The following is an 18,778-nucleotide window of genomic DNA, read 5'->3' as shown; positions in this document are numbered from 1 at the left end:
AGCCTTGTAATTCACCACTCCCCAAGGGGCACCTCCCCAAATCTCCTCCTCGGGCATTTTCTAATTCTTCAGGGCTAATGCGGGCTCCAGACTTACCTTTGAGTTAGAGCCTGATGAAGCTCTTGGGGGTTTGAGGACATGCACAGGCTGGGCTATCAGCAGATGCCTCGTCCGGGCACTTGGATGGTCTGGGGCTGATAAGTGGGAAGCAGATAATCCAGAAATTGCCCAGTTGGTTTCTTCAGGCTCAGTGAAGCTGAAGCAGCTCACACACCTGGAAGGTGCCTGGGCAGAGCAGTCTTAGGAGTTGCAGGGGTGTGGTGGTGGCTATGGCAGTGACTTGGGCTGATGTGAAATCAGGGAAAAGCAAGACAGCTCCCTGGGTGAGCTTAATAACGAAGGTGGGTGGCCTGCGGAGCCTGGCGGTGCAGGGGGCTCCCTGGGGAGTGCAGGCATGCAACAAATCAGTTACAAGAATAAAGCAGGGTGAGGAGGAAGCATCCTCAGCATCGGTTGGCTGTGCTGCTTGTGGTTTGGCCACAAGCCAGAGGTGGTTCCTGGCTCTCCTTGTGTGAGGTACTACTGAAATTGGAATAGAAACTAGACCATCCCGGGCTTTGTGCACACCTTTAATATTTCTGCTATATAAGGTAAGAGTAATGATTTACTTCCAGAAGAGGGGAAGAGGAAGGAGAAATGAAAGCAAACGTGCCCACGTGGATGACTGTCGTGGGCTGTTGAAGCCCAGAGCTTGGCTGCTGCTCACGCATGCAGGATGTCTCATCTCCAGATTGCATCATGCTCCCAGGCATGTTTGCTTTGAAGAATGTTTACCGAGACAAGTTGCTGGTGGGGGAGGAGTGTTGGCTGTTAAAAGTATTTAAATAGCAGGATTATTTTCATGTTAGGCTTCAAAAATTCACTTCGTTCTCAAACTGGTATCCTTGCTGGGTGAGAAGGCACATGTTATGGAAATTGTAGTAGCCTGACCTAATCGGAGGGTTTTGTCAGTAATGTCGTGTCTGAGGAGGGATGTGATAAAGAACTTGAGAGAGACGAGCGTGTATGACATTAATCCAGTGATTTATGAGAAGGTCTATGAATGGTTATCCCTTGTGCAAACATTGGCTTTGTTGTTCATTTAAACTTGGTGGATTAGAAAAGGTCACCTGATTTTATGCAAAGAACGTAATAGAATCAGGTGGTAAGCTGGTGTCTGGAACTGGAAATGGCTTTTCCCCATGGCCGCTTCTAAACCGTTCCACTTTATATGTGCTTATATTCTGCTTGGTCTCTAAGGAAGTGCTGATAAATGTGGCATTGAGGTATATGTCTTTGCTGATTTGTATTATTCAAAATGGTGTGATGTGAGTTTAGTGCGATCTCGTAAACGACATCAGCGCCGTTCCAGTGGAACTTTCTGTGATGATGGGCATGTTCTGTATCCGCTATACTATTCAGATATAGCCAGGTAGCCACATATGTCTGTATAACATGTGATGTGTGACCGGTGTGACTGAGGAACTGCCTTTGAACTTTATTTATTGCACTGGACAGGGAAGCGCCAGAGTAAGCTCCCTTTGTATTGCTGTCGTTGGCCCATCAGCATCAGGAACCAACTCACCATTAGTTTATACACTGAAAATGACTACTGATTGGAAAAATAAAGTCTCCAGTGGGTCACAGCTGGTAACCTCATCCAAGCTGGGGCCCCCGAACCACCACAGTAGTGAGTAGTGATAGTAAGATTACATTTATGGTGAGTCCAGAAGTGAGGGCCCCACTGTCTGTGGATAACTGTGAGGGCTTGGCCTTTTGCTCAAAGGGGAGAGTATGAGTTGAGCACTGGGGTCCGATTCTGTTGCTGCCACAGTGAAGAGTGAGACTCCTCAGCGTGCAGTGCCTTCACATTCTGGGCAGGTAGGGTGCAGGGAGAGGGCAAAGCATTTGGAGGAAAGGGTAGAAGAGAAGGTAAATGAAATGGGTCAATATGGAAATGAAAAGGAAGGAAGGGTCCATTTGGCTCAAGGAAATGGGGCTAAATATGATTAAGGATTAGAAGCTCAAGAGTGGGCAGCTGTGAATGTTGTACCAGGGAGAAGGGATGCGAACATCTAGCAGGAAGCATGGACAACCTCTGGGAAATACAGTGGAGAGGGTAAGCTTTGGCTGCCCCGTTGGAATACCAGCTGCAAACAAAGATGCATAAGCCGTCGCTGGATTGGCAAAGCCAGAAACGGCTTGGTTAGTTGTTGTCTTGCACACTCTTCTTTTGAAAGGTTGAATCTGAAAAAATAAAGCCATGTGCCTGATTAGAAATTCATATTTCCAGTTAAAAGTTAAGTTTGTGCCTGAGGACTGTGAAACAAGAGTGCCAGTGTCTCAGGTGGGTTACAGAAGCCCCTGGAAGGTGACACTCCTGCTCTCTCAGCAAGTGATATTCAAGTGTGAGTGAGGTTGTATGGGACAGCCCAGATTTAGTGACACTCATATTGCAACTGACTTTCCTGCAGTAATTTATCAGCTGCTGCCTGCACTGGACTGAAGATAACTTGAACTTTACCTGGCTAAAGCTGTATATTATATGACCATTTGGATGGAAAAATGAAGGATTGGTAAAGCTGACATGTTACGACAAGAACTCTGTGAGCATGTTTAACTTTCCCCATGGGAGAAGGTGGTAGGGAGGTAGAGACCCTAGGGGCAGTGGTGGTGGAAGTGGCTGGCATCCACCTCCTGCCTGTGAAGTCTCGGTACCGTGAAGTACTGGGCAGGAAGTGGTGCTGTATCTGCTGTTTGGCTGGTGAAGAGTGAGCTTGATGCAAGTGCCGGGGGTTCTAAGCGTAATATTGTACTAAATAAGCCTTTTGGAAAAAATAAATTAATTTTGTCTTTTGTAATTACAGAAGTAATAAATGCTCACAGTAGAAAAATTAGAAATTTTAGAATAGAAAAACAGCCCTATCATTCTGCCACCCCCAAAGCAGCTACTATTAAATTTTGGTGTGTTTACATGATCTTAGTTGTGATCACATAAACAATAGAATTCTATGTCCTGCTTTATTCATGTAACATTATATGCCATAAGTAAGCTTCGTTTTAGAAGGTAGCTTAAAATGATGCTGTACATTTCTATGAAAAATGTGGATTACTTTTGTATGAAGAAGGGAAGATGTCATAGATTCTCTCCACAAGTGTTTATCGACCAGGAAAACAAAACAAAACAAAACCCTCCTTTTTATAATATGTATTGTTGATTTTACCGAGTGACCCAATTGTCAGTACATGCTGAGGCTCGAATCCCAGTTATTGGTTAATGCCCTGGGTCACTTCCTTGCTGTTACTCTTCATTACTTATATGTAATATGAGAAAACTTCTTAGTGGGTGTTGAGACTGGGAAGGTGGGCACTAGGGAGACAGATGAACCAAAGCTGGATGTGAAAGGAAACCTGACTTGATACCAGAAAAACTCATCCAGACGAGTTGGGAAGAGAAGGAAGCAGAAACAGAAACAAACAGTAGGAAGTGAGGTGTTTCAGGGTGCTCAACCCAGCTGACACAGACCAGACAGAGAGAAACAGAGACCCCGCATAGGAAGCTTAGGAAAGCATCACCGAAGGGAAACTGGAAGGAAATGATTGAGAGATCCAAAGAGCAGTCCCTCAGAACAGAATGTTAGGGGCAGCAGGAACTCTTTATCCAAGATCTGCTTTTGTGGGTGTATCTGGGAGAGTCCAGGCCCATGGATTTAGGTAGTAAGCTGGGTGGAGACGGTGCAGTCAACAGTGCTAGTCTGGCAAACCACCAATAAGTAGGACTAATTAGGTTAGTCTTTTCTTCTTATACTAATTTAAAGTTTGGAAATGGAATTGTTGCTACTAAGCTATAAAACCTTATAAAACAGCAATTTTAAGTTGCTTGGAAACATCTTGAAACTTTATTTGCAGAAGCAAGATCCAAAATGTGGAATCTTAAGATCTAGGACCCATGTCACTGGAAGCTGGCCCTCTTTTGGCTGTTACTAACTCGTGCATTTGTGTTGAGATCTCAGAACTGTTGCATGAAACATGAAAGAAAAGACAAAAGGAAACAAAGGGAGAGAGGGTAACCTTAGCAGAGCTCTTAGCCTTCTGAAAAGTAAGTTTTCAAGCCTAATTTCTGGCAGGTCTCTCTTTATGCCCTGGGCTACAAAAGTCTTGGGTAGATTATCTTCTTTTTTCTCTTCTGTTTTTGGGGTCATCTTTCGACCACAAACCAAAGCTTACCAGTTTCAGTTTTGAAATAGAGGGGCTGGGGCTGGAGAAATATCCCAAGAAGATCACTCGGAATGCACAGTTATTTGTAACAATTCTGATTCAGATTTTATTCCTTTCATTCACTTCAATGAAAATTTCTTATTGCAGTTGTTGAGGTTTTAAAAATTGGTTTTGGTAGAAGAAATTGCCAACTCACTGGAATTCTGCTGAGTGGTATAAGCTGAATTTGGTTCTCTTATCACGAGTGTTCTGCCTTTTCTATTTGTGGTTTCATTCTCTGGATAAAATTCTCCTTGTGGAATGTGAGTAAAGCATTTTTCTTTAAATTAGACAATTGGAATATTTATTGACAGACTTTTATCCCGTAAGTTAAAAAAGAACTTTGGGGTTTTCAGGTTAATGTAATACTACAGACAAGGAAATGTGAAGGAACTAAAGTCTTATTGGAGGTGTAACGTTTTCATGTTATCCTCTTTTCTTATAATTTAACATAGTTGTTTTATGTTTTTGTTTTTTTTTTTAAACAAGTCCCAAGGCTAGGAAGCTGTCTGGTCTAATGATAGATCTAATGTTCTGCCTAGTTTTTGCTCACAAATATGTGTTTAAAAACAAAAAGCAAAATGAAAGTGAGTTAAGATTAGGAGTCACTAATTAATCTAAGTACTCTGTTATCTGAACTCTGCCTGCCCGTTGGAATTACCTTGGAGCTTTAACAAACAGCCCTGAAGCCCTGGTCCCACCCCCAGAGAAGTCTGACCTAATTGGCCTGAAGTGCAGCCTGTGTTGCAGGAGTTCTAAAAGCTTCCCAGGTGATTCTCAGGTACAGCCAAGGTTGAGGACCATGACATAGCTCCTTAAGGGAGCCCTGCTCTGCTGAAATCACTCTGACCTACTGGGTTTTCAGTGTTTTTGGAATTGGAGAATTGTGGTTCTACTTTTATCTCAGTTGGTTACAAAAGCAATTAATGGAAGCCCATTTATATTAGGTTTGTAGACTTTTAATGATGATCACCATCAATATCATGGTAGATCCGTGGGAAAGGTAAAAAACAAAAAAATTTATTGAAAGTTTCCTAAACGCTTGAACCTAAATGAGATGATTAAACCTTTAAAGATTATTTTTAAACATTAAGAAGGAAGCAAGTGATTGTAGTTTGCTGTCACATTCATTTATTGGACTTAAGAGGTGCACAGTTTGGGATGAAGGGAGTGGATGATTGTTTACACCAATGTCATAGGGCATTACATGGAGGCCTGATGTTTGACAGTAGTACCAACCTAGCTGTAGTATATTCTAAATCACCTTTTTCTTTCATGTTACAAACCAACTTAATTTCTGAAATGTAATCTAGGAGGGGGGAAAAATGGCAGTTCTTTCTCTGAACTCTAAATTTTTCATTCTCCAAAATAGGATCCTCAACTCCAAATAAACCAGCTTAGTGAATAATTCCATAGCTTCTGTCCCTAAAGATTCTGTTTTGATTAAATCAAATAATTATAAATTTCAAACAAGTATAAAATCTTAAGGAAACTGCAACTACCTTGTAAAACATGAAACAAATGAAAAATATGAAATATATCCTGGAAATAGAATTTGTAAATGCTTTTTGTGGAAAGTTAAATTTCCACTTAAGGATTTTGTCCCCTTTTCTTTTGTTGAAACACTTCGGAATACCTGTGTGTGCAGACAAGATAATGAAAGAATTGCCCGCACAGAGGAATCCTTAGGTTTCGGGCTTGATTGCAGTGTCAGTGTGTTTTTGTGAGTTTAGGCTTGCTGAGTACCCAGTGGTTAATCCCTTGGAAGGGACTTCAGGGCAATTAAGATTCTGGTTAGCTTTCATTGCCAGGTAGTACGAGCTCTATCAATTTATTGGGACAATTTGCTGTGACTTTTAGAGTGCCTAATTTGGAAGACATTTTTATGAAACATGGCCTCTTACTTCAGTCATGGGCAAGAAATCCAACAGAACTTATTCTTCTTATTCAATATGAGATTCTTCTGAAGAATATGTGTAAAGCATAGGAAAGAAATATGCCGAATAGGAGAGCCAGGGGTAAATAGTCTTTTGTTTCTTCATAACATTTAAAATAACAAACAAAAAACAGAATAAAGAGTGAAGTTAAAGGTGTCTAGAATTTTGAAGCAAACTTTGAGTAAGCGAGCTGGGCTTCATCCAGATTCTTGAGATTTATCTACCTTTAGGTTTCTGCTGATCTAACTGAAGTAGACTTACCTACCCCACAAGTGCTCATTAAGGTTAACTCTTAGGGACATATTAACCCCAAAGTGACACTATTTGTTTCTGAGAAATTACAATTATTTTTAGCACATAATCTTTTAATGTCTAATTAGTTTCCTCAGAGTTACATGGGAACTTCACTTCAGAACTTAAGCAAAGGGAAATGGAGTTTTATGCATGACTTGAATTCTATGTATCTGAATAAGGAATGCACACTTTCTTTCAGCATGAATTCCACAAATATTTAATGAACATAGAGTCTGTACATTTTGTCCCCATCCTTTAAAACATTTTTACACTTTATTTTGTAGAACAGTTTTAGATTTACAGAAAAGTTGCAAAGATGGTACAGAGAGTTCCCATACACCCAGCCCCCTAGACTCCCCTAGTTTCCCTTATTATAAACATCATCTATTATTATGGTATATTTGTTAAAATTAATGAACCAGTTTTGATACATTATTATTGACTGAAGTCCATCCTTTATTTAGATTTCCTTAGTTTTTACCTAGTTTCCTTCTTCTGTCCCAGGATACCATATTACATTCAGCTGTGTTTCCTTAGGCTCCCCTTGGCTGTGAGAGTTTCTCAGACTTATTTTTGATGATCTTGACAGTTTTGAGGAATACTGGTCATGTATTCCATAGAATGTCCCTTAATTGGTAATTTTGGGGTGTTTTCTCTATCATTAAACTGAGGTTATGGGTTTTGGGAGGAAGACCACAGAGGTTAAGTGCCATTTCCATCACATTATATCAACAGCATATAATATCAACGTGACTTGTCAGTGTTGATGATGACCCTGATTACCTGGTAGAGCTAGTGTTCGTCAGGTTTCTCCTCTGTAAAGTCACTCTTCCCCACTCCTCTTCCCATATTGTGTTCTTTGGAAGGAAGTCATGGTGTGCAGCCCGCACTTTAGGAATGAGGAGTTATCTGTATGCTTCCCTGTGGGCAAAGTATCTACATAAACTATTTGGAATTCTTCTCCATGGGAGATTTTTATCCCTCTCACTTATTTATTCAATCATTTATGTCAGTATAAATTCATGGATATTTATTTTATACTTTGGGTAGTAATCTAGTACTACTTTATTCAGAGTGTTCTAGCTTTGGTGATGAGGGACTCTTTCAGTTGGCTTCTGTGTCCTTTCTACATATTCCTGTCATTGTGGGGTTTTATCTTAGGGTGGTGAATATATTCTTTATGATACTGTAATGGTAGATACATGACAGTGCATTTTTCAAAGCCCATAGAACTTTATGGCACACAGAGGAAACTTCAATGTGTGCAAATAAAAAATTAAGAGGTTGGAGGATCCTGTGATGGAATGCAGAATGTAGCAAAACAACCTAATTGTACTAAAAACTTTGGAAACAACCTCACTGTAGAGGATGGGAGCAGGGTGAAGACCTCAGTAACTTTGGAGATGAGTAGAGTCTGTAGGAATAAAAGCAAAAGAAACTGTACATAAGCATGTCTTCTAGGTGAGAAAGTTGTTTCCCATAGGGGTACAGGTTAACATTTCTGATACCACTATTAATATATACTGGAAATAAGTAAGTCAATGGATGATGGAGAGTAGGTGTCAGCTTTTTCACTATTGGAGTGGGAGTTTACAGAGAAGCAAGGGGAGGAGGCCAGAATGATCCATGTGCTAATGAATGAGAGATGTGGACATCACTATGTACTCATGATTAGTTAAAATAGATGCGCATGGTTGTGTATGGAAATATTTGTAGGTATGTGTATAGACCTAGGTTAGGACACACGTATTTCATTGCTGTGTCAGTTGAGAGGGCCTAGAAGCAACAATACTCCAGTAGCATGTACAAGATGAGCCCACCCTTTAAAAAAAACCCAAACAAACAGGATTATCCATCACATTTTGTGTGAATTGCAGCTTCAGAACTGTAGGCTTGATAACACTTATATTAAAACGATTTAAATTCTTTGCTCTTTTAACTTATTTACATGTGAATGACCATAAAAGTCTATAGAACAATAGGTTGAACTTTGATGTTAAAATTGATTTAAAAAAAAGTTTGTGAATAAGTCCATATCATGTAAGAAACGTTTTCCGAAGGTTTGGGAAAATTAAAATTGGAACATTATCAGAAAAAACTTCAAATGTAATCATAGATGTTGCTTCCCTAGGTACCTCAGCTCTTCCTACTATGAAGAATTTTTTTTCTCCTCAGGCTGTAACAAGATACTTTCCTCCCCCTCCATCCTTTCTCTGTCCAGACTTATGGCCCATAACCTTGCTTCTTCCACCTCCAGGGACCCTTACATTTACTATCCACAGCTGCCTCTTCAGGATAAATTCAAAATTCTTCATAATGTATCATTCAGAAAAACGTAGTGGATTTGTCCTAATTCTTTCCTTTCAGGTTATGCCCAGGAACTTCAGTGTTTAAGACAAAAAGAAGTCCACCAAGGGTCTTTATTTCCTTAAGAGAATCAGCTAAGTAGAACCTGTATCTGTAGCAATACCAAATGCTGGTGGAAGCTTTGACAACATAATTCTTTAATATGTTACTTTGGTCAGAAAATCTATTATTTTCCTATCCTGAAGTGTTTTTGAGAATTTTTTTCTCTTTTTGTATTACATGTGGGTATATCATAATACAGGTAATTTCATTTGTTGGACTTCTAGGTTGTGTCTGGGATTTTTTCCCCCTTAGATAGTAGGATGACATAAGGGGGCATATCAGAACTTTCGGAGGGGCATGCAGAGTTTTTGTTCAAATAAATCAAGGTAATTAAGGTAGATAAGAAGTAAAAAATATTCTTATTTTTAAAGTAAGGTGGTATTCTGAATGGTGGCACCCTGGATTTCTAATTTACGACCACCATTGTACCATGCTCCTACTTCATGTCTATTTTATGTGAATTCAACTTTATAGGCTCTATTTAAAAAATACAACAGGGAGGGGAGATAGGGAGAAAAATAATAGTTTAACCTCAGGTGGTTCTACACTCAGTGAGTGTAATGGCCCTGAGTGAGCATGAGGCTGGACATGAATGTGCGCTTCCCTCCCTGAGGCTCACAGTGAGTGCATCTTACACGTGGATGTGAGCCGTGCTTTTAGGACCTTTGTTTTCTGTGAAACATGGCCTCTCAGTGAAAGCCAACCATTTCTTCTGGTGCCCGACCGAGGTAACGATGTTCTCCAGCAAAGAACTGTTTCTGTTGAACTTAGAGTGATGACATGGTGCCTTCTAAGAGGTTTTTGAGGAAGACTTTGATCACCTCTGACTTTCACCTAATGCTAGAACTTGAACTACATGAAATTGTCACTGTTTAGGCTGAAATTATCCAGGATAGGCTTGTCCTTGCATCATGGGTCCTGCTGCCTTTTGTCTGTATTTTTTTATTATTATTATTTTTTTTTTCCCCAAGAATGGTGTTTAACAGTGTTAAAAACTGTAGTCTCTGGTGGTCAAACAATGGAGCAGAAAAGCAAAGCAAATCCTCCTCTTTCTGTCTCAGTATGATTTCCTTGGAACTTCTTTTCATTTTGCCATGTCTCTGTTTTGAAAATCAAGCTATTACTCTTGAGATAAAGATAAGAATCTTTCAGTGCCTCTAATATAGGAGAGAAATATAATGAAAGGGAAACTTTATTTACAGTTAACATTTAAACTAAAACTTAGTGAAAACGTATGTTCTTTACTGTTATAATCTCATTTGATCCTTACAACTCTTTGAAGTATAGATATCCCATTTTATAGGAAACAACTGAGGATCAGAAGGTATGAGTGACTTGGTTGGGACCACTAAGTAAATAAGTGACAGAGTCCAGATATATAGATCTTCCTTGACTTATGATGGGGTCATGCCCCAATAAAACCATCATAAGTTGAAAATATCATAAGTGAAAAATGCGTTTAATAAATCTAACCTGCTGAGCGTCCTAGCTTAGCCTAGCGTATTTTAAATGCTCAGAACACATACATTAGCCTACAATTGGGCATCATCATCTAACACAAAGCATATTTTATAATAAAGTGTTGAATATCTCATAATTTATTGAATACGGTAATGAAACTGAAAAATGGAATGATTGTATGGGTACAGGATGGCTGTAAGCATATAAGGTGTTTACCCTCATGATCCTGTGGCTGACTGGGATCTGTACTCGCTGCCACTGCTCAGCATCATGACAGAGTGTCATAGGGCATATCGTCAGTCTGGGAAAAGATCAAAATTCAGAATTCCAAGTCCAGTTTCTACTGAATGCGTGTTGCTTCTGCACCATCGGTAAAGTCGAAAAATCCTAAGTTGAACCATCATAAGCCGGCCACCATCTATATATGTCTCCAAAATCCCGTACTTTTTCTTTTCAGCTTGAGGCTCCTTAAAAATATGAATGTAAAACACAGTTTTTGTCCTCAAGGAATTTTGGATCCCATTGGAGGATAAGAAAACTGTACAAATACTGTAATTTAAATTGAAAAATAAATACTCTTCTAGAGAGGTTCAGTTTTATCATTGTTGAGAGGTAGGTGACAGCATGTGTCCTGGATAATTGTGACTTTATGGAGGTTATTTTCTAAGTAAAGGATTTTCTAATTAGAGCGGGCACAGTAAGGCTGATGAAATCATTTACATTCTTATGTTGTCATGGTTGTATGATATCTGGTGAGAAAGTGGCCTTGGGGATATATCATTGAATTCTGCCAACTGCAATTGCAATCAGCCAGTCAGAGAAAGCAAAGAAATTAAGCCGTTGAATATGAATGAGATGTAAATAACATCTTGAATTAATTTAAATGCAATCACATTGACCCAGTGCCGGGACAAACTCAGTTACTGTAGAAAACAAGGAGGATAAATGACCCATATTCAGGAGAAATTCTTTGGTAAGAAAACGAGTTGGCCTAAAAAAAGACTGTCAACACAATATTTGATACTCTAATTTTTATGTTAACTATGCACACTGCTGGTCAGTAAACTCAATTTATTCTTTAAACAATGTTGATAAATAAGCAAATGAGGAGATTGGAAAGTCTCTTGTTGGGTTTCTCATATGTACTGGTTGGGTAATTCTAGTAGTTTTATTGCCAGAATAATTTCTATATCAACAATCAGTAGATATGGAATTGGTCAACAAGGACTGTGCTTTGGGGATAATTAGATTGAGATGCACCTACCTGGCATCTGAACTCAAGAACTGCATTTTACAAAGTTCTTTCATATCTCTGCATTGTCCTGAAGGTCTTCTGACCTGTCTCTGATGCTTAAGAGAGGAGCAGCCCACTCCAGTAGTTTGTTGACCTGGGATTTATCCCAGGTTTAGTGGCTCTAAAACTTTAGTGGCTCTAAAACTTTACTTTGCATGATAATGAGAAAGATAACAGTATTTCCTGACCCAGTACCTTCATTTCCAAATGGTGCTTGTCTACACTTGTGGAGGTTCCCTTTCTAGGGTCTCTGGACATCTCTCAGGCAGCCAAGAGTTCCGTGCACACCCCAAGTATTGTATGGAGCCTTAGAGAACAAAGGGTTTTCTCCACCCAACAGTATTGCTCTTTGCAAATGTAGATACTGTTATGATGAATAAAATGCAAATATATATTTAAACACTTTACCAGAGTTCGCATAGCATTTTTTTTGGGTGAAGATACACGCTTCAATTAGCAGATATTTACTAAAAATATCACAGCTGTCATATAAAGATTCTTCGTCTATGGGTTGGGACTTAACTGTGTAAATCATTCATTCGTTTAGCAGCTGCCTACAGTGTTCTAAGTCCTAAAACTGAGAATGAATGGAAACCCATTCACAAGATTTTATCTATTTTCTTATAGAAAGTTGCGTATGGACTAAAACTCTCTTATCTGATAGTAGAGTTGAGAGTAATTTTTCCTTACCATTGCTCCAGCTGAGTAAGAAAAATATGTACTTATTCTTCAAATAAAAGGTCACAAAGCAGAGAATATATTTTTTGTTTTAATTTAGTTGTGATGCTCGTCATTACATAGCTTATAGCTGATCTACTTGTATGCTATATTTACATAGCAACCCATATGAAAACAGAGGTGACGTAGGTAATTCTGATTTCCTTCGCATCTATCTGTACCCCTCACCCTACCCCAGCCCAATCAGACAGGATTAGCTATCAGGGAGCAGGTTATGCATCTGTTTTCTCACATAGCATGGCACGAGAGTGCCAACAGTTTTTGAAATAATTGAAGTAAAGAGATGAATGTTAATTAAGACACATATTGTCATGTTCCAGATCTGCAGAGTTGAAAGGATCCTCATATCGTTTCCACTCTCCTTTAGTTTATTTGGCCGTCAGATGCTGTCAAAACAAAATACAGTACTTCTGTGAAAAAGAAATGCTTAAAAGAGACTCCCGTGTGAGACTTGGGATATACTTTTTTTCTGCTGCAGACCTTGGCTGCTGTGCTTGAGCTTATTTGGGGCCCATGTATCTGTGCGCCTGCCGGTGGGGGTTTAGAGAAGTAAGTTTGCGCAGTGGCAACGATTTATGGGGAGGCAGTAATGGGCTTCTACTGAATGCTAATTACCGACGAGTCGTTCAGGGAGACCGTGTAAGAACTGTTGGTTTGTGGTAAATGAGTCGCTAGCTCCATTGAGATGGACTGCAGGTTTAGATCAGAGCCCCAAAGGCGCCCAGCTCCTCGTGACTGATAGCCAAACTTGGTGACAATTTGAGAAAAAACGCCCCAATTGTGCTAAACAGTAAAGTAGATGACTTTACATGAATTTAATAAGTACAACTGTGGATAAAAGTTAAAGCTTCCAACCCCTTTTGGATTAAAAAGGATGGGGAGACTGGATTGTTAACTGAATTATCAGAGTTGTTTTGGCTCTCAGATCTGAAAAGCTGCCAAACCTGCCAACGGTATGAAAGAATAGATTGCTCTGGAAAAATCCCTGCCCTGAGTATGACGGCCTTTATTTGTCTGTGTACTGGAGCTTTCTGGCTGTCCACACACATAAACCTCAACCTTTATCTCACGCTGCACAGGGTGGCTTTTCTGAGAAATGATCCTCTAGCTCCCGACCAAAACAGGCGTCTGCATTGGGAGGGTTTTCTTGAGTCTCAGGCAACAGTTCCAGCAACAGAGAAGAGAGTTAATGATTCATTTGCTCCCGGTGACCTTTTGAATAACTGGACTGCGGTGTACCAGTACCACTCTGAGCTGCTGTGCGCGCCTCCTTTTACTTTCCCAGTTTGGCTTGCATATTTATAGCCTCCTTCTTGGTCTACATGCCTGAACGCCTGAAGGAAGCAAAACATTTATTGCCTCTCCCTCCCGGTGGTGTTCGCAGCTTTCGCCCAGCCCCATTCCTTCCTTTTACATCACACGGGAGACTCGCCTCCTGGCTGGGGATGTCCGAGTTCTTCCTGAGTCTCTGCTGTTGAATCTGTTGATTTCATCAAGACAAAAAGATGGATTCTGACTCAGACTCACCTTTTAACTACTCGTGGCCTTCCTTCCCCAAAATGAAGATTCGACGGAGGGCGTCCAAACAAGGTAGATCACGCGATCTTTTACCCCCAGAGCCAAGCCGGGCATCTTCCTATTCTTACCTTTCTTTTCCTCGTTGCTTTGCGAGACTCTTTCTGATAAGTGCGTGTTTATATATGTCTTTATAAAACTCTTGTAAATATTTTATAGATAGACTTCTGAGGTAAAGCTACTCATCCTTCTTGTGTTCCTTTCACTTTAAATCTTCCTTTATGCTGTATTGTGCATGCGCTATTCCTTTAAAAAAAAAAAGCGGGGGAGTTTAGTACAAGGTAAATGTTTTGGATTCATTTGCTCAGTTACCTTGGTGTTACCTTGACAATAAAGTGTCTTGTTGATTTAAATGTGTCTGGTCTTTGTGGGATGTGCAGAGAACTATGCCTGCGCTTAGTACCCGGTGTCCGCTGCATTTGTGTTTTAGTTTTCAAGTGTGTGCTAATTTAAAAAAATTTTTTATACCTAACAAAATTCTTTCTTTTCTACTCTACTTTCTTGATTTTGTAGATGCTCTAAGGAATGGATTTTAAGAAAGTAATTTCAATAAGAAAGCCTATATTTCTCCAGGGGATGCAATCACATATTAAAAAGTTTATTAACGGTAATTACTAAGTATGCAAAATGCTTTACTGCCAAAGGCAGAAGAGCTATTTGCAGCGCAATAATAATGGAGTGGCTTCACGCTGCTTATTCCCCCTCAACTGCAACCCACTCTTGTGGTGCAGGTCTTGGAAACCAAGGGACACGTTGGTGTTAGGGAACAGCGGAAGTGGCCTGAGTATCCGGTGCACCATCCCCAGCAGAGGGTGATTGTTGCCTTCTGAGGTTTATCAAAACTAGAAAGGTAGTGAGTAGCCCTTTCTTGTGTTGTAGAGGGACTTTATGTGGTTATGTTTTGAGTTCAAACGGAAACATTTTTGTGAGCTTATAAGCAGAAGAGGTGTTTCTGAAAGTGGGCCGCCTCTGTAGCTTTGTCCTGGGGGAGCAGAATTCTCTCTTGAGAACAGAATGACCAACCGTATCACCCTGTGCTTTACCTGGAGAAAAATGGAGGCTGGCAGTTGTCACCATAACTGTTCATTTCAAGGCTTTTTTTTTCCTTCTAAAATAAAATGGAGGTGTGTGTATGTGTGTGTGCGCGCACACGTGCGTGTGTGTTTGCTCTTGGCCTGGGATCAAGGCTGATCCCAGGAATACAGTGGGTTGACTCTCTAGGAATAGTAGAAAGCCTCAACCTGAACAAATCTCCCACGCTGTTCATTGCCATTCTTGAAATTCTATCGCTGGGGACTTAAAACATTTGTACAACATTCTATTTTCCTTATATTCTATTTTAAAATGTAATTGCTTCTTCTTTGGGGTTAAAGGGCCATGATATAAATGCAGCTTACCATTAATTGTTTTGGGGGCAGGGGAGTATCTATAGGGCACACAAATGTGTGCATGTGAAAGCAAGCTCAGACTCAAATGGGAAATGGAGTAAAATGTTAACAATAGGTAAATCTGGGTAAAGAGAATGTATTGGTGTTCGTTGTGCTATTCTTATTCTTTCAACTTTTCTGGAAGTTTGAAATTGTTTCCAAATAATTTTTTAAAAACTTTTAAATGACTTCTGAGAGGGGAGATACACGAAGTACTTAATTCCTTAGAGTGAATATTATTAGTTCTCGTACATGGAGAAATTCTTGAGGGCACGTAGCAGTTCTGTAAGACCACTAAATCTTTGTGCTAATTCTCATCCAGTTAAATTTGGGGGATAATCTGCTTTATATAGTTTTGTGTTTATATTGCCTGGCTAGCGGACTGGATGCCTTTGTTGTAGGGAGGCCTCGTTAGGTAGCCTAACAGCCTGGAGAGATGTGGGATTAATGATTAGGAGGCCAGTGGAGAACCTTGAGAGTCTAATGGCGTTGTAGGGAATGCGTTAATCACATTCTCCTTTGAAATCCAAAGCTGGAGCACAGCCAGTTTGAACTACAGCAGAAAGTCATAACATAGCCATGTATAAATTAAACTCAATTCAAGTGAAAGCAGGTACCTGGGATTTGAAAATGATTAACTATTTGCCCCTAATAAACAAAGGGCAAGTGAAACTAAGATTGGTAGCAGAGAGCTGGGGATGGTCAGACTGTGTCCCATGCTTTCTTTGTCTGTTAAATGATGACGACCTAAGTGTGAAGGGTGGGTTTGGTCACACTGTAATGTCAGCTGGACGGAATCCCAGAACCATAGACATTACAGCCAAAAGGGCCTTAGAAATGAGCGGGCCCAACCACCTCATTTTATAGGTGAGTATGATGGGGCCCAAAGAAGTGAAGTGATGGGGAATCATTTGAGTGTTCAGCAAGCATGTCCAGAGTGCCAGGTGCTTCCTAGAGGTTGGGACGAAATAATGAACCAGACGGATACTGTCCCTGCTTACAGGGATCTTAAGCATTTGGAACGGATCGTACCTCTCCCAGGATACAGACGTTCCACCTTCATAGAGTAGAAGAAACACCAAGGGACCTGATTTTTTTCAATTCTGTGGTTAAGTTGTGAAAAACTGTGGTCTCTTGTCCCTTATTCTGTCAGTCTTTAAAACTAAGGTGGCTTGAGTTTCTTCCTTAGTCTTTCCTTCCTTCTAATCATCACCGACATCATTCTCAGGATGTGGGTTCTGGTCTCCTGGGAAATCATGAAGGGGTGTTGAGGGCTTGGGATTTCTGGCTTATTAGCACACCTTTCATATTTGGTCAGAAATATTTTTTATTCTCTCTTCTTTTTTGTGTCCTGATCCTCCTTGTTAGTATTCTCTTTCTTTTAATATCCCCTCCTGCCTTATTATCACTGTTCTTTGATAGACACACGTACACATTACTGGTTTGTTTCGAGAGGTGAAAATTTAGAGGGTTTGGTAATAAGAGGAAAATTGGATTAGCAGAAACCCATCAATACTTATATATTAACTAAAAACCACATCTACTACTTTCTTGAAACCCATCAATACTTATATATTAACTAAAAACCACATCTACTACTTTCTTGAAATCCATCAATACTTATATATTAACTAAAAACCACATCTACTACTTTCTTATCCTCATGCCCTCAGAAGGAAAGAGAAAAGGATCTAAGTTAGAAGCAACGCCTTTGGAAATGACTGGTGTCTAGAGGGGAATGTGATGTAAGCAGAGGGTGAAAGCAGTTAAAACCAAACTGCCCAAAATGTATTCCTGGGATCTCAGAGTTGCCCTTTGTCATATTGTGGGCAGCCCAGGACAGGCTGTACTGGAAACTGAGTGGTTAATGATTGGTGTGGGCCAGAATCCACGACTGTCCACTTCAAGGACTCCAGGAATGCCTGGATTTTTGTTTTGTTGATTTCAGTTAGAGAGTCAATGAAGAAATTTAATATTTACTAATGAAAATTTTTAAAATATAGGGATTGGACTTCACCTAAGTTCCCCATAATTGTCTTTAAAGTGAATTTTTAGTATGAATCATCAGGTCCCAGAAAGTGTTGAGCTGTTCTTCTCTTTGTGCCTTTCATCCACTTATGCCGTGTGTCTCATTCTCTCCCACTTCAGCTCATATCCATCATATGCCTCTGTAATGACACAAATGTGAAAGACTGCTTTTTTTTTTTTTTTTGCTGGTGCAAGAGGCGATGCCTATTTGAAAACTTAACAACCTTGAAGAGCTTAGATAGGACCAAACTTGCTGTAGTCATAGTCAAAATAACTAGTATGTATGTACTACTTTCTTAATCATAATAACCATTGTTTAGTAAGCTGTGGTAGGTACTTTACACTATAACATTTGATTCTCAAAATAACTCAAGATACTATCCCTGTTTTACAGTTGAGGAAACTGAGGCTTAAAGAGTTTTAAAGTTATGTCCAAGTCCATACCAAGAAATACAGGGAACAGTAAGCATGGTAAAATAAGGTGAATGGCATTCATTCATTGTACACAAGGTGGTTTTCACATGTGTTATCTTATAAAAGACCTGTATGTCAGGTGTCATCTTCACTTGTTAGTTTGGGGCTCTGAGGCTCAGAGAAATGAGTTGGCCAAGATCAGGGCCAATAAATGCAGAGCCAGACCTGCAACAGGACCTAGTCCTTGACTTTAAAGGTTTTGTTCTTCCCAGTGTGTTTCACCACCTCTTAGAAGAGGTAAGGGATGGTGAATTCAATGGGTAGCTGTCTTATATTCAAAAGGTGCCACTTATCTCACCATCGTAGCTTCTCCCTGTCCTGTGCATCTTGGACTAGGAATAGAGGTGGCATTGGAAACTGGGGAAGTAAACTGTTAGTGCTGTTCCTATGTCTTGTTACATCCACACACATATGTATCTAGTACTGACACACATCGTTGGCTCGTGAGGGAAGAGATGAGTGGATGACTGGAGCATTGGATAGTCGGGTGAGGAGCAGAAGAGGCAGGATGAACTGAGGAAAGGATGGTATGGGAGAGCTTCCAGTGTATCCTGGAAGCTTCCCGGGTTCGTCCCAGACAGAGAAAGATAAAGTCAGAGAGAGTGAGTGTGCTGGGAATGGAGATAAGAATCATGAGACCACTGTCTTGGTCTATCTCATGAGCTCATTGAGTGTTTGGAGAGCAGGTACCCAATCTGAAAAATAATCCCTGACCTGGTACGTATTAAGGGTATGATGACATTTCAGAAGGTTTAATGATAATTTTTAGAAGTGAGTTACTTTGGTCTCATGGACTTACTTGTTTTCTTCCTGTTTCCTGCCCTCCCTCCCTCCCTTCCTTTCTT

General features: G+C 40.1%; 1 protein-coding gene across 4 annotated transcripts in view; it reads left to right on the top strand.

Annotated features, from left to right (window-relative positions):
* Positions 1–18,778, top strand: part of ARHGEF28 (Rho guanine nucleotide exchange factor 28) — a gene marked incomplete at its 5' end in the record, with an annotated part of 258,133 nt that overhangs the window by 111,521 nt on the left and 127,834 nt on the right. The window contains one exon of one of the 4 annotated variants that reach the window (XM_079702489.1): positions 13,935–14,019. The exons of the other annotated variants lie outside the window; for them this stretch is intronic. Within the exon in view, the coding sequence (XP_079558615.1) occupies positions 13,935–14,019 (85 nt within the window). Of the gene's footprint in view, positions 1–13,934; positions 14,020–18,778 lie in introns of those variants that run through there. 4 annotated transcript variants of the gene reach the window in all.

Source organism: Hyperoodon ampullatus (assembly GCF_949752795.1).
Source record: "Hyperoodon ampullatus genome assembly, chromosome: 4".
Taxonomy (NCBI): Eukaryota; Metazoa; Chordata; class Mammalia; order Artiodactyla; family Ziphiidae; genus Hyperoodon; species Hyperoodon ampullatus.
This window is presented reverse-complemented; position numbering and strand designations above follow the sequence as displayed.